Source organism: Crotalus tigris, unplaced genomic scaffold (assembly GCF_016545835.1).
Source record: "Crotalus tigris isolate CLP2741 ecotype Arizona unplaced genomic scaffold, ASM1654583v1 scf7180000017604.1628558, whole genome shotgun sequence".
NCBI classification, from domain to species: domain Eukaryota; kingdom Metazoa; phylum Chordata; class Lepidosauria; order Squamata; family Viperidae; genus Crotalus; species Crotalus tigris.
In genome coordinates, this window is record NW_024096507.1 from 1,046,073 (window position 1) to 1,062,751 (window position 16,679).

At 35.9% G+C, this 16,679-nt stretch overlaps 1 protein-coding gene across 6 annotated transcripts in view; it reads left to right on the forward strand.

The window, feature by feature from the left end:
* Nucleotides 1-16,679, forward strand: part of PDE4D (phosphodiesterase 4D) — a 693,804-nt gene that overhangs the window by 185,654 nt on the left and 491,471 nt on the right. For all 6 annotated transcript variants that reach the window (XM_039320056.1, XM_039320050.1, XM_039320117.1 and 3 more), the window contains one exon: nt 9,103-9,338. In XM_039320056.1, the coding sequence (XP_039175990.1) occupies nt 9,103-9,338 (236 nt within the window). The remainder of the gene's footprint in view (nt 1-9,102; nt 9,339-16,679) is intronic.

Sequence of the window (16,679 nt, forward strand, 5' to 3'; positions counted from 1 at the left end):
TAAATAGTTAAAATCAGTTTCATCAACTAACTAAAAAGAAGGAATACTGCTTGGAAGCCACAAATAATTCCTCCATAACCACTGTAGACATTTGGAAGCAATACATCTTTTAAATTCACTCTGACTGAAATCTGTGGTAATTTTTTTTTACAAGCTGAATACTAGAGATAATCTAATGTTTAGAGCTATTTGCTTGTATCCTTATAATTTCCTTTGTACACCATCCAGAATCTTGTGAGATGGGCAGCTATATAAATGTAATAAATAGGTACATCACCTCTATATAGAGGTGATTTATTTTCAAAGGAATGGAATGACTTAACAGCTATAAGCTATAAATTAATTATAAAAATTTCCCATCATTTCTAATTGTATTTATTTATTTTTATTTATTTATTTATCACATTTCTAGACTGCCCATCTCATCTCAGTGACTAGATGAATTGTAAGTTCTTGGAGAACTTACAATTTGATAAGATAATTTGAAAGAAATTGTATGTTCTTTTACGTTTTTATGTTCATAAAAATGTGTGCATACAGTATGTCAATTGCCAGTGCCTTCAGAAATGCAACACATGTGGTAGCTTCTCTTTTTATAACATCTAGGACTATTTCTGTTTATTTTCCTATTTTGGGAAACATAACTGAACATGGAGGAAGTGTTAAAAAGATTGTTTTTCAGTGCAGTTGGGAATGCATGAGTGCTTAAGCCATCGAATATACTGTGTGATTTAAGCAAGTGGCCCTGAAAATAGTACAGTATTCCAGATGCTTTTAAGAAGCTATTAACCGCTGGGCCATGACTAATGTACAACCATCACAGTTCTCTTTCTGGGTTATACCTGTATGAACGATGAATCAACATAGTTATAGCAACTTTATATTTTAATTTCTTGTTTTCCTTTTTGCATAATTAGTATCTCTCTCATTATTTGGAATCCTGCATCACACAAATAGAAAACTACGAAAATTACTAGTCTTGTTTTCCAATCAACAAATATGGCTCTTTGGGATGGGTGGCATATACATTTAATAAATAAGCAAACAAAATATATTGTACAAGGTTTAGACTTGTGAGTTCATCCTGTATTAGTTCGGAAAGACCCACTTGTATTTCATTAAAGAAATACATTGTAACACACAATTCTGTTATATGGTTCACTTTTAACTAGAGACAATACTTATTAATAGAAGCACTTTACAGAATCGTATAACTATATCTATAATCATATAGAAACATTACAAAATTGAAAAACAGAAAGGAATGTCAGGGGATGTATGGTGGAAAAGGTCTAAAGAATGTAAGAACATGTACCAGTCCTAAATAAAGAACTTAAATATTAAGCAAATTGTAATTACAATAAATGAGTGTTTTAATATTTCCACCAAATTTGTGGAATTTGAGAGAAGCAAATTTTCTGGGTCTTTTTCTCCCACAACTTCTCATGGATGAGGTTCATTATTAGTAATGGTGATAGCATAACTCCTGAAGCAAAAGACCCATGGAAGAAATCCCCTTATATTGTCCTCCGTTGAAATGTAATGTAATATAGGAAGCCAGGGAGACTAGAGGTCACTGGCAGTTGATAATGCACCTTTCTTTCCCCTTCTCTCTTTTATTATGTTAATAATACAATAATATTTGTACTTGAAACTACCATTCATTTATTCATTCAAACGTGTATGCTACCCATCTTGCCAAAGGCAACTATAGGTAACAAACATGCTTCAAAATGATTCAGGAATGTGTTGGAACTGCTGTGAATAGATAACACACCTTTCTGGTATTTATTAAAGCTGTCCAATTTTGTAAGACTTCTATCAGAGCCTGAAAAGAGTTGCTTTTTTAAACTTTCACATTAAGAATGCTTTGAAAATGTCTTTTAAGGCAATTTTAGAATACAACAAGGGTATAAGTTTACAGCCCCGCATTTCTTTTAAAATTATGTCTATCCACTCATCACAAATTGTCCCTCACAAAGATGGCTGGAAACAAGAAAGATGTTGCTGAACTTTTGCTAAAGATGAAAAAGAAATTATGTATAGAAGCCTTGATAACAAAAAAAAAAACCCCACTTAGATTGCATCTACAAATGGCACAAATGCTATGCAAATAGTCAGGGAAAATGTTGACAGACATAATCTTCCTTGTCTCAAAAATTCACAGTTGTAGTCAGGAAATAAAGAGACAATTGTTACTTGAAAGAAGAATTATGACACATCTAGGAAAAATATTAAAGTTCAGAGATACTATTATGAACAAAAATATACCTTGTCCAGGACCATTAACGTAGTTGTAACATATCTGTGAAGCTGGACAATTAGAAAGAGTTAACAAACTGAAATGGATGACTTTGAATTGTAGTGTTTGAATAAGTTGCTGATAATACCTTGAGCTGCAAGAAGAACAAATAATTCAATAGAAGTAAAACCAAACTTCTCATTAGCAGCAATAATAAATAGCAATAGCAATAGCACTTATGTACTGCTTCACAATGCTTTACAGCCCTCTCTAAGTGGTTTATAGAGTCAGTGTATTGTCCCAACAATCTGGGTCCTCATTTTACCGACCTCGGAAGGATAAAAGACTTGAGTCAAACTACAGGGTTTCCCCGAATATAAGATCTACCCTGAAAATAAGCCCTAGTTTTATTTTGCGGGGTGGGCCTAATATAAGCCCTACCCCCAAAATAAGCCCTCTTTGGGGGTGAGGCACAAACCTAAAAATCAAGCTAGGGTGGGGGTGGGGGTGAAGCTGCCCCACATGCTCCACATCCACTTACCTCGCTGGCCTACTTATTGTGAGGCGTTTTCTGCAGCCAGGCCTCATTTTTAGTCACAGGCCTTTCCTGAAGGCCACTGCATCTGAGAACCGAGCTATAGATTCAGTCCATAGCTCAGTTCTGCAAGACATCTGCAGCTGAGAACTGAGATATGGATTCCATACTCAGCTGCATAGGCTGGAAAGGCCTGACTGCAAAATGCAAGGCAGAATGTAGCTGCAGAATGAAGCTGCTTCTTCAGCCACAGAAGAAGTGGACCGGATGGGTAGGACTGTCAGTGCTGGAGGTGAGTATAAAAGACATCCCCCCAAAATAAGACCTGGTGCCTCTTTTGGAGACAAAATAAAATAAAATAAGACCCAGTCTTATTTTTGGGGAAACATGGTAAATAAAGTACAGGTAGTCCTTGATTTACAACAGTTAATTTAGTGACCATTTGAAGTTTCAAAGGCACTGAAAAAAGTGACTTATGACCATTTTCACACTTATGACCATTGCAGCATCCCCATGGTCATGTGATTTTCATTTGGATGCTTGACAACTGACTCATATTTATTATGTTTGCAGTGTCCCAGGATCACGTGATCTTTTTTATGACCTTCTGACAAGCAAAGTCACTTAACAACCATGTTACTAATTTAACATCTGCAGTGATTCACTTAACAAATGTGGCAAGAAAAATCATAAAATGGGACAAAGCTCATTTAACAAATTTCTCACTTAGCAACATAAATTCTCGGCTTAATTGTGGTCATAAGTCGAGGACTACCTGTATTTTCTATGCGTACTATATAAAGGCAAGAGGCATTAGAGTAGACCCTGATATGTCTAAAAATGAAACCAGTTGGGGGGAAAAGGCCAATATGAGGTAAGAAGGTTAGCTATTATAACCATTGAGACATGAAGATTGGAGATGATTGAACAATTGAAAAACAAACATTATCTACATGTTTAAAAAAAACAAGGAAAACATAGAAGTGACAAAGAACAATCTGGTTGATTAGAAAAGGTGCACTCAAAATCTAGGGAAAGTAGACACCTTCTTTTATCATGTAGAACAAAGGTCATGTGAAGAGTTGCTTTGGTTGATCCCTCTGTAATACAAACACACTGTCTCATACAAGTACAAACACAAAGACAGAGACACAGCTAAATTTCTTGAAAAGGCAGATAATAAACTGGGCATATGAACAGAATCATAAACAATGCCAACTATTAGTAGAGCCTGCATGCTGTAAATCAGAAATCTCATATTTTCACAAAAGATTCAAAAGAAACAAGTATTTTATCTTGAAGAAATTATTTGGAATAGGAATAGGAAACAATTCTCTTTGCAGTTAATGAATGGCTGTGATTTGTTTTTATTTTTTAATGTTTGGGAAAGATCAACTTTCCAGCTGTCATGGATCATAACAGCAGTGTGAAACAAAGAAAGTAAGTCTCAGTGGGAAGTTATGTAAGCAAACACCACTTATTGCTTTTTATCAACAAACCAATTCATAGAATGTAAGGCCAGCTGTGTCGTTCAAACTGATAAAATGTGATATTTCATCTACTAAATTATTGTGATTTCCATCTTGTCCCTTGCCTAACATTAATTCAGAGGAAAAAGATATTCCGTAGTGCTATCTGGTATGTAGAATGCTAATATATGGAGAATGTCAGTGGTGGGATTCAAATACCTGAACAACCGATTCTGTTATGTGATGCAGGCCTGGGCCTCCAATGCCTAGAACAGACTTCCGGAAGTGGCATCATGCACTTCTGGTGGGCCGTTCTAGGCCTGGGAGGCCTCCAGGCCTCCGGTGCCTCCTCCAGGCCTAGAACGGAGTTCCGGAAGTGGTATCCATGCACTTCTGGTGGTTCCTTCTAGGCCTAGGAGGCCTCCGAGGCCTAGACTGGACTTCCAGAAGCCAGCCGGTTCTCCAAATTTAGGTAGATTTAGCTACCCATTCTCCTGAACTGGTGCGAACTGGCTGAATCCCCCCACTGGAGAATGTCCATATATTAGGCAGGTGTTAGGTATGCAAGTAAAAGTGGTAGATTGTTCCTTCCTGTGAGAATTCCTTGCAAAGTTGCATTGAAAGTTAAATCTCAGTTCAGTAGATGGAAAGATATTCTTATTCCTTGTATTTATTGGGAGAGAGATTCATTCTGTATATCAGCATTCTTCCCACTTTATCAATATCTATATCATAAACCTGAAGAAGACATAAGAAAAAATGGTTCATTTCATGCAACAGAATTATAGTGTGGAAGAAAATTTGCCATTTTGAGTAATTTTTCTCCACCAGCATTTATGCCTTTTAATTAAATGTATTGGTTGGAAAAAGTGCAAGCAGATTTCTGATATACTTCCTCCTCTTACATTGTCTACTACTAGTGTGTTGCTGTATGGAGATCCTTTCAGTTCAAATGCTAATTTGTTTACTCCACAGTGCAGTAGTTGAAGTTTCTTATGCAGGAGGAAATTCTCTTATTTCAGCTTTATTTCTAGAGAATGAGTCAACTAATTTAGCCATCATGGGCCTTGATATGGGCTTCAGATTGTGACTCATTTATTCATAATATTGCTGGTAAAATAAACCTCGTCTAAATGAACAATAATTATGTCAAAGTAATTTCCAAGGATGCCATCTATTCCTGTGAATTCTTTAGTATATTAGTTTATTTTGATGATTTTAGAAATACGTTTTAATTAGCAATTGTAAAAAGAAGAGTGGTTCCTAGCACATGCTGTCATTTGCAACCTCTATGACTAAGGGGTCTCCAAGGGACCAGTTGTAATACCTTAGAGCAGCGGTTCTCAACCTATGGGTCGCGACCCCATTTGGGGTCGATCGACCATTTCTCGGGGGTCGCCAAACAAGGCGATCCGCCATTTTTCCCCCTCAGGGGGCGGCGCTGCGCATGCGCGCTGCGCGTGGGGGCAGCCCCGCGCATGCGTGCCGTGCATGGGGGCGCCGCCACGCATGGGGGCGGCACCGCGCATGTGCGGCACGTTTGTGTGACGGGGGTCGCCGTCACACAAACGTTGAGAACCACTGCCTTAGAGCATCATTTTATTTATTTTCATTTATGCAGCATACTAAAAACATAACTGGGAGATAAATAATCTTTAAGTGACATCATTTTGGAGAGTTTTGTGGCAATTTTATTTCAATCAATATTTACCTGGTACATTTGAACCACTACTATGTGTAAGGTTCTTTTTGATTATGTACCATCAAGTCATTGCTGGCTCTTGATACCAATAAATCTTTTCTGTGACAATCTGTCCCTGACCTGATCTTTCAGGTTTGCCAATTGTATACCTGTTTCTGCTTTAACTGAGTCTAGTCACTTTGCTATTGGTCATCCTTTTCTTCTCTTTCTTTCCATCTTTCCATTAATAAAGCCTTTTCTAGAGAGCTAGGCTTTCACATCATGTGTCCAAAGTAGGACACTGTAATTTGAGCCAGGTTAAGTTCTAGTCAGAACTTGGGGTTGATTTGTTTAATGATCCATTTGTTTGTTTTTTGGCTGTTCATGGTATCCTCAAAAGACTTCTCCCACACCAAGTTCAAAAGCATCATTCCTCTTCCTAGTATTCTTAAGGAAGACTGCAGTTTTCTTAAGAAATTGAAATGTGTTTTATACCTGTTTGTATTTTACAATGAAATTTCAAAATATTGATTAGGAATGATAGTAAAAACATACTTAATTTTTATAATATCCTGATCTACTCCATTTATTGCGATGACAACTTAGATTATAATTAAACTTCTTCAGAATCTCTTTAGACTCTTTTTATGCTGAAGAAAATAGAGGGATCAAGTCATTAATTTATTTTAAAAATAACAAGTTTGTCAGAATTCTGTGAAGGACAGATTTATTTAGGAAACGAAAGAAACAATGTTCTGATTTCCAGAGCAAATGTTTTCTTCCTCGTATATTAGTTTTAATAAACCAAACAGCCCTAGTCTCAACTAACTTTACAAATTTAGCTTAAATCTAAATTTCCAATTATTCATTTTTTAATTTGATTTCCAGAAAAATAAAATAGATTTCAAATTATTTGCACTCAGCAAATACAGAAAATACAAAGATAGCTGTAATGATATATAGGAAAGACCCTGGGAGATGGAGCGAACAGATGCTGAGTAGGAAGTAGTCAGGTAAGATCGCGTACTCACAGCTTCATAGTGGGCAGAGCAAACTGCTCAGAAGGGGCCCTCCCTAAGTTCTCGGGCTGTATAGGTGATAGTAAGAGAATTATACATTCAGACTTGCAAGGTTCTGTTAATGTAGCTTTACAATAAAGTAAAATTAGTTTATCTGTTTCCTGTCTGGTCTACCTGATAGGGCTGAATCAACACTGGCAAGGCAAGCTATATTATTGCAGTAATAATACAACAATATAATAATATAACACAACACAATAATGTAATGTACTAATATAATTATAATGTATTATAATATTATACCATATTGTATTATTATATTATATTTATTAAGTTACAATCTTGAAGTATGTAATATTGGAAAAAAAATAGCTGGGTGATTTTGGGTCAGTCATTCAGCCCAGTTTACTTCATAGGGTTGACGTTATCGGGAAAACCAGAAGAGGAAGGAGTATTAGGTATGTTTACTGCCTTGAGTTGTACATTAAAAAACTGGGACAAAAGTCTGCATCTGCATAAACTTCCCTTTCTGCTCTGCTCTCCCCATCTTACTCCCTTTTCAAATTGTACATTAATTGAGTCACTCTATGCATCTGGGGAAGTAGGGCAGTGTTTCTCTCTCTCTTTTTTTTAAAAAAATAAAACTTCAGAAAAGTATAAATACAAAAGAGCAAAGTAAAAAGAATTTAAAAGAAAAGGGGGAAAGGGTAGGTAGAAAAAAAGCAAAATTGGGGAATGCAGGCAAAAAGCTATAGAAAAAAGTAACTTCCAATGTTCTTCAGTACACATAAAAACCTAAGAATCAATTCCCCTTTGAACTAGAATAAGCTGTAACAAACAGTATTTCTATCATCATAAGCCAGTCTAGTCATCAAAACCCAAGATTACATTTTCATTTCTTTAAGTTTCAAGCAAAAAAAATTCAATAGTGGCTCTCAGGTCGAAGAAACGAAGCTAGACAAAGTCTTTTGTTTAATCAAAGCAGTCAGTTTCAACATCTCCTCCAACTCTGTTAATTTTACCACCCGTTCTTCCAGTGTTGGTATATATGAGTCCTTCCATCTCACAGCATAGATGGAAAGTCACATTCTGATACATCAGTCTTTTCCTTTTAATAAGATTTGTTAACTAGAAAAGGTGCTATGAGTTGCTTTCTGATTATTATTTTTTGCAGGACTCTGACAAAACCTGTTATTAAAAGGGCTTGAATGTTTTAAATTAAACAGTCAGTCTTTGTTACTTCCAAATTATGGGTTGTAGCCATAATTTGATCTGGAAGGAGTACTTGCATCAAAATGAGAAAAAAAAAAGTTAGATCCATTAACAATTACGAACCTATGAACTATTGAATCACAGCACCAGTAGTAATGCTTTAAAAAGTTGTTGTGCCTTCTACCCCAGCTATAGCAAAACTGTTTTTGCCAAAAAGTTGGGAAGTACCCAAATGTTATTATGAAAGTCTCCTTAAGCTTTTATGCAACAATTCTCTAAAAGGAAAGCCAGGCTACTTTCTATAGTTGGGACCCACATTCTGCCTTCCTTGTTTTGATGCCCTAGAGGCACAATCAATGAAATTTCATTTTACAAGTGAGCGGCGCGGAAATTAGATTTTTTTCTTCCTTGTTTTCACATGCCTTTAGCATTATTCAAGGTTATTTTAATGTTTTAAATCCATGTCTAAAGCTTAAAACATTGACATTACTCTTAAAATTGGAAACCATGCTATTGATTCTTAGTACTCTATTGCTGAGTTTCAGAGTTTGGTTGAAGGAGGCTCCTGAGAACACTTTCAGACTGTGTACTGTGCTTAATATAATTGCTTAATGTAAGCAAATATATTCTATAGTAAATTCTCCAGCACCGCCAAAATGTATGAAAAGATCAAGGAGAATATTTGTAGCTCAGGTTGAAATGATGGGTGCTTGGTGCTCTCTGAGGTACCCTCCTGTTGACTAGTTTGGGTAAGGAAACATCTGCAAAAAAAAAAAAAAAAAACCAAGTTCAGAGAACAGCAAGGACAACTCAGGATGAAAAGAATCAGGTTCTACTTTTTCCTTTTTCATATTTTTTTTAAAAAAACTAAAATACAAGGATTTACATATAATTTGGAACAATTTTGTGACAGAGACTTATTCAAATAATCTTTGTCATTGTAGGCATCAGAAGAAACACTGTACCATCAAAATGAAGAAGAAGCGGTTCTCCAAGGAACGGACCAGTATCGTGTTAGGAGATTATCCTGTCGTAACCTCCAGCTTCCTCCTTTGGCATTTAGACAGCTGGAGCAGGTAGACTGGGAGAAAAAGACTGATCCAGAGATGGTGCAGAGGCCCACCAACCTTCCACTGAGAACTCTTCCTCTAATTGCTATTACTGCTGCAGACACTGTCAGGTAAACATTGATTTGGAAACCTACTTCTTCCATATGACGGCTGAGGCACTGTGCTTCAACAACTAACTTTCTGGTTGGGTCTGATAAAAACTTTTAATCATGAAATAAATTAAAGCAGCTTGCCTCTAACAAAAGGCACCTTAAAAATACAGTAGGCTAATATAATAGTGGTCTTAAACAGTAATTCTGATGAGAGGAGCAATAAAGAGAAGCAAAAGATGCAGGGTTTTAAAGAAATCGAAACAAAATGACATAGTTTATGCCACATAGTTCTCTAGTTAATGCCAAGAACAAGCTATAAGAATATATTGAGTGAAACTTAACTATTTCTTTGCCTTCCCTCTTCACCAATGCTTTGTGTAGTATAAAACAAGAGCATGCAATCCCCCAAAATTTTGTTGAACTCTTAAGTCCAAATGTCCTTGGCTAGCATAGCCAATGTTTAGGAGCACCAGGTTTTATAATTCAGCAGTTCTTACAAGTACATTTGTCTCATTTGGAACAAATTCAGTAGTTTTGAAAGCCATGTGCTCCATTTTTCTAGAAATGTACCATTCAGAATGCTTAGATGCTCTTCCGTATCAAAATATCCATGACTCTTAATGCCTTCTTAAATCATCACTTCAGATTGGCACATAATCTACTTCTTGGAAGTGACAGAATAATATCTATATGATGCCTGAGTGGCTGGGATTACTATAGGTGAAGGGGAGGGAGGGGAGAGGGAGAGGATAAGGACCAAGATTATCCATCATAGGGAGCCAAGAAAGGGAGCCACATCTTTTTTTAAGATCAACACCCCTTTTTGATGTTTGGTGTGGGAGAAAGAGGAAGTGTCAGCACACAGTATTATCTGTATCTAACACACCTGAGAATTCCTAAAACCAAGTTTAAGTATGAAAATATACATCCAAGAAGTTTGGCTTGGTGAATTTACATATAAATCACTCCAGCCAATCAGTAGAATTAGCAAAATGCCAAAGGAAATAACCTAGATAATGCAAGAAAAAAATTGCACACAACTGATGGGTGAACAGAAAGTAGTATTTACATTTTGAAGAAAGGAACTGCACATAAAATTAGAATGTTCCTCCAAGGAAGTCAAACCAGCATGCAATTAAAAGGGGATATGCTGATTATCACAGATGTGTTGGGAGAGGTGACGCATGCAAAGCTTCTCACAGCGTGAAGAACTTTGTCACACATCACAGAAAATGTCACTGTCCATCTTCCTATAATATAAATTGTGAGTTTAGTTTTGATTTTTTTGAAAATACGTTTATATCTGAAGTCAGAAAACAATCTACAGTATGTGTATATTCTACAGTATATTGATGATCGGCTGAAATGGAGAAGAACCATCACTGTCACATTTATAACTTTTTTAAAGCTGCTGAGCAAGACTGTAACTTACTGTCTTAGTGTCATGAAGGTCTGGATGGGGAGAAGCAAGATCAGACTAAAATTAAATTGAATGCTGTTTGTCCAAAACACAGAACCATTCTATTGGTTCTAACTATAACCATGGATAGACTCATCCTCTCCCTAAAGAACTGATTCCTAAATTGGGTCCTTCTGGATTTACAGCTCTTGTTGTCTTTGGAAGCTTTGGTTGGTGCAGAATGCAGTGATTAGACTGCAGATTGCTATTATGTTAGTATTGCACCTATACTTAATACACTGAATTGGTTACTAAAAGACCTCTGGGCATCCAATTCAGTATTCTTGTTTTGACCTTTAAAGCCTTACACTTAAAGACTTCAAGCATACATAGAGATTGTCTCTTCTGGGTAAAATCTTCCCAGTTTATGCATGTGTCCAGGGATCCCATCCTTATAAATATCTCATTCTTATGAGAATTCAAGGAACTTGCTTGGAGGTAGCCATTCTTGGTGGTGTTTCCCATGCTTTGAGATCCAAGCCTCCAGGATTTGCCTGGCAGTCTGTAGTATTCTGCAAGTGGTGAAAACTTTGGTTTCTGTATTTGATCTCTAGTATTCTACTCTTTATATATATTTATATTTTATACACACTGCAAGTAGACAAAAGTGAACGGGCAATATAAAACTATTATAAAATTAATAATTACTCTTTTATTTCAGGAAATGTAAATATTCATTGAGGAGCTTAACGGAGAGTTATCTTCTCCGTGCTATATTCTCAAAACAGCTCTGATTAGATGGGCCAGCAAAAAAAAATCATAATAAGGAGTTGATTCTGGAGCTCCTGACAACAGCTTTATCATAGGCTGAATTTAGTACCTTAAGATCACAGATTTATGGAGTTGGAAAGGAGTATTTAGGCTATCATCCAAATCTTCATAGCCTGGGCATCTAAATTAAAATACCTATAGCATTCAGACTATTGGATTTGAAAAGTTTAGATTTTTAAAAGACAAAAACAACCCTTTTTGCTGTGCATGCTGGATTTCTATGCAGCATCTCAAGCACTGATGTTATGGATTTATTGCTAAAACCTTTCTTTTTCATTTATTAGATGCAATATCCAAGAATCACAGCAGGTGGCAGCACATAGCAATCTTTGGTTGATACTAGAAAAAAACCAAGATTAGGACTTAGTTGGGAGGTCATTTGATTAGAAAAGCTCTAGGTCAGGGGTGTCAAACTGCCAGCCCGCAGTTTGGATGCGTCATGCCGAAACTGTGCCCACCCCATTGCCGGCAATGGAAAAAAAGTCGCGATACGTCGCGACACGTCACGTGACGTTGTGAGTTTGACACTCCTGCTCTAGGCTGTTGGGTAGGTTGGGAAGTCAACACTCACCCTTAAAGAATGGCAAACCATATTTTTATTGTTGTGAAGCAATTTATACAGACATGTCTGTAGGATCACCAGGAGCTGAGTTTTATTCAAGGAAGTTCTTACCTTATTTCCAATCAGTTTTGAAGGGCAATCAGAAACATCTTTTGAGGGAAGCCAAAAACTATATACCATGTAAAATAAGAATAAGTTCCACATGCATGGATGAACACCCTTTAAGCCCTTAGGAAAAGAGAGTCATTTATTCATATAGGACTGGAAAGAAAAGAATCCATTCTCCTATAATCCACTTTCTTATCCAATGGCAACTGTTATCTTTTATAGTTATTTTTATTTGGTAAACATGAGTGGGGAACCTTCCTCAGCATAATACTCACGATTTCAATCTATTTAAAATGCAGTGTATAAATCAGTGATGTAACTGAAACTCAGTTTCACTTATCCTTGGCATTGCAGTAAGGCCAGTGTTCATTGTTTTTTTCTCTTTATTCATGTTGAATTAATGTGAAATGCTACAATGAATTATTAGGGGAAGTTAAAACAAGTGGGAGATAGGGAAAGCACTTGTATAAACGCTTCTATATTTTGAACAGGGACTGCAGATTGCAGAGGGTTTTAGAAATGACCTTGGAGAAACTATGTGAAGCTGAACCCTGGAAAACAAAGGAAATGTAGGGAAGAAACTCAGGAGCGCTCAAACTCCATAGAATGTAAGAGGGTGGGAAGGAAAAGTGCAGTTACTACATAAATATAGTCAAAGTGCAGTTTTAAAAACAATATCTTCATAGATGCTCTAAAATGTGCTATTGTAGTAAAATGTTTAATGTGCCAAAATACAGGGGACACCTATATTTAAATTTAAATAAAACCAGTGTGCATGTTTTTTCTGGCTCCATCAACTACTTCAAATTTACCCATTTCCAAGTCTTCAAAAGGCTATACATATCCTCATTCAGTTGCAAGAGAGTCACTGGAGTTATACTTGTAGCATGCAGATAGTCCTCAACTGACACCCCTTTATTTAACTGATCATTTATCGTTACAATGGCATTGAAGAAAATGACTTATGAGCGGTTTTCACACTTACAACTGTTGCAGTATCCCTATGGTCACATGATCATGTATTTATGACAATTGTGTTGTCCCAGGGTCATGTGATCACCATTTGTAACTTGCCCAGCCAGCATCCAAGGTGCAAAATCAATGGGGGAAGCTGGATTTACTTAATGACTGTGTGATTCACAAGAACTGTGGCAAAAGGTCATAAAAGGTCATAAGCTGGGACAAAACTACCTTGCTTAGCAATGGAAAATTTGGGCTCTATTGCGGTTGTAAGTCAAAGACTATCTGTACTTGTCTATCCATTTTTGGCATTTTGATTTTGAGAAAATTAAAGAAGAGTTTTGATTTGAACAAGGTAATTGAAATATGAAATATTTTATCTCTCCAATTGCGGAGCATGCTCTGACTGTTTTCTTAAGAAGTAGAAGCCTAGTTAGAAGTTCATTTATAACAGCCGTAATGATTTGCATGAAAGCTACAATATCCTTCATAATTCAAAATATAGTGCACTTCGCTAGGCAGCCAGTGTTTTTCCTTTAAAGATGGGGCTGTGCAATCTCTCTCTAAATAACAGGCAGCAGCCTAGGTTGATTAACTTGAGAATTTTGTCCTCACAGAATCCCTTCAATCAGTTTTGATTGCCCGTCATCTGGTGTGCAGCCATAGACTCATTTGCGAAATAAATTAAAAAATGAATGATTGGCTATGAACTTCATCACTAGAGCAAGTTTGGAGCAGAGGTTCCATTAAACCTATATTTCTTTGTATTCCCATACAGTTCCTCCCCTGCATATATATTTATAAATAAAGCAGTGATTTCATGGGAAGAAATCCCTTGCATTTCCAACAAAGCTAATTGATCCTATGAAATTAGTTCCAAAACAGCTGCTGTCTCCAGGCACAGAAGAGGGCAGCAAAGGTGTTATTATTTTATATTTCAAGTGGGCTCAGTCACTGTGATTATAGAATGACAGAATCAGAAAGATTCTTTGCAGGGATCAAAATTTAATCATCTATGATAGATAGTAGTCTGGTCTCTGCTTAAACACATCCTGAAGGGATATCTACCATCTTCCTTGGCAATTGTTTCTACTATCAAACTTCTCTTATTGTTACAAACATTTAAAAAAAAAGAACCACTCAGAATTTACCTTCTTAAAATTTAAAGCTATTGTGCTGCATCTCTCATTAAGGGTGACAGGACTGTTTTTGGGCCCTTTTTTGCACGGTATCCTGTTTGTTATTTGAGGAACATTAAGATATCTCCTTAATCTTTTCTTCTCAATGTTAAACATTCCCAGATGTTTCAGTCTTTCCTCATAGAACCAGTTTCTCATTCCCAGATTATTGCTCTTGTCTGACCTATTAGCATTATGACCATTTCTCATTCCATACTGTTTCTCAAGTTATAATTTTGTATTTGTGCCTGTTAAATTTCATGCTATTATTTTCAGCTCATTTTTCTGAAGTAATTATCTTGAATTTTATTTCTGTGGTGTAGGATGTGAGCTGTTCTTTGCAGTTTTATGTTATCTGTAAAATTTATAATTAGTCCCTCCATCTTTTCTTCCATGTTATTAAGAAAAATGTTGAAGGACCTAGGACATGGGGCATCCACTTAATAGCTCCCTCCAATTTAATGAGGAGCTGTTAATGAGTGATCTGAATACAATTTTTGAGCTAATTCTACATCCAGTTAATTATTGGGGTAACTAGCGCACTGTTATTTAGATTACTAATCAGAATTTCACAAGCTAATTTGTCAAAACTGTGCTAAAATCAAGATATTTACATCTACTACAGTTTTATAATTTACTAAAAAATATTTGATCAAAAATGACATATGTCAGTTTAGCTTGTTTATAAACCCATGCTCAATTCTAGTGATTACTGCTTTGTTCTTGAGGTACTTATAGATCAGTTACTTTACAGTCTGCCTAAAAATATTCCTAGGTATCCAAGTTAGATTGACCACTCTGTTTTATTGGAACCAACCATTTCTCTTTTTTGGAAATTAGCAATATTTCATGCATATGATAACCTTATTCTTTCTCTGTGATTTCTCATAAATAATATATAAAGATTTGTGTGCACTATTACAAGTTCTTTTAATGCTCTAGAATGCAATTGCTCTGGCCTTCGGTATTTAAACATTTAAAACAAAACTGTCCCTGAATTACGTTTAGATAAATCTCTAATTCTACCATTTCATCCTATTTACAATTGCTAATACTTCACATACTTCTTTATTGGACAAGACATCACTAAAATAACAGTTGAGTATCAATTATCCTTTTTTATCATCTTTATTGGGTTAATTGAATTATTTGTTTTTCTAAATTTTGAATACTTTTCAATAAGCCTTTGTTGTTTACTCTTTGTATCTTTCACTGACCTCTGAATTCTGAGTTTTAGCTTTTCTGGCATAATTTATACAAACTGAAACTATATTATGTATTCTTCTGTGGTGAATTGATATTTTGATCTTCAGATATTCTTTAAGCATTTTGAGCAGATAAGGAGCAAGTCTAGTACTGCTGAATTGTCACAGCAATTATGACTGTGAATTAGTTAAAGTATTAGTTAAAGCTGTTTTGGAATATTACTGTGGCTAATATCCAGGTTGGTTTGCACCCAGCACACTCCCAATCACTTCCTATAGCCAGATAGGAAGAGTACATGTCACTGAGTTCAGATAACGAAATATAGTTTGATGTTTATTTCTCAGTAAACATCAAAAACAGTTAACTGGCAAAAACAAGACATGACACATGCAAAGGCAGGGAGAAAGAGAAGCATGAATAGTTAAACGTTTACATTACCTATAAAGCTGTATCAAAAGGTACAGGACATTTCAAAACTGATAGAAACAATCTTGTGAATAATGAACATGGATAGGCCCAAAGGAAATAGGTTATTTTGGTTATTCCTACAGCAAGCCTTTGACGTAGTCAACATCATAGTCAACAGATGACACCAAATATCATGAAATCACACCAGAATGCACTGTCTTTCTCTCATCGGATGACCCAACAGGTTGTATAGTTAATGCTGACTCTCACTTTCTGAAATTATCTTTCAGAAAAACATAATCCACTTTTTGCAGATCCTGCTCCCAGTTAATCACTGAAATTTAGCACCAGAATGCCAAGAATCAGTAGCATACTTTCCTGTCATTTAAAGAGGTTACTTTTTGTTTTAAGCCTGAGAGTAGGTGTACAGTTTTAAAATAATTTGTATGAACCTTCCCAGAAGTTGAAAGCACTTAGGAAAATTGGAACCAGGAATTTTTTAATATAATTTGGCTCAATGGTAGCTTTTGAGACAGAAAAAAATAAATAAAAATGTACCTCATTTCTAATATTGTGAGTTCTTGGTAAGCTGACATAACACAGTTCCACCCACAATTGTTTTTGATATTTGTTAACTTTTGATTTTATACACATTCTCTCAAAAGGATTGCCACGTTGACTTCTTTGCAGCTATATACATTTCTTGC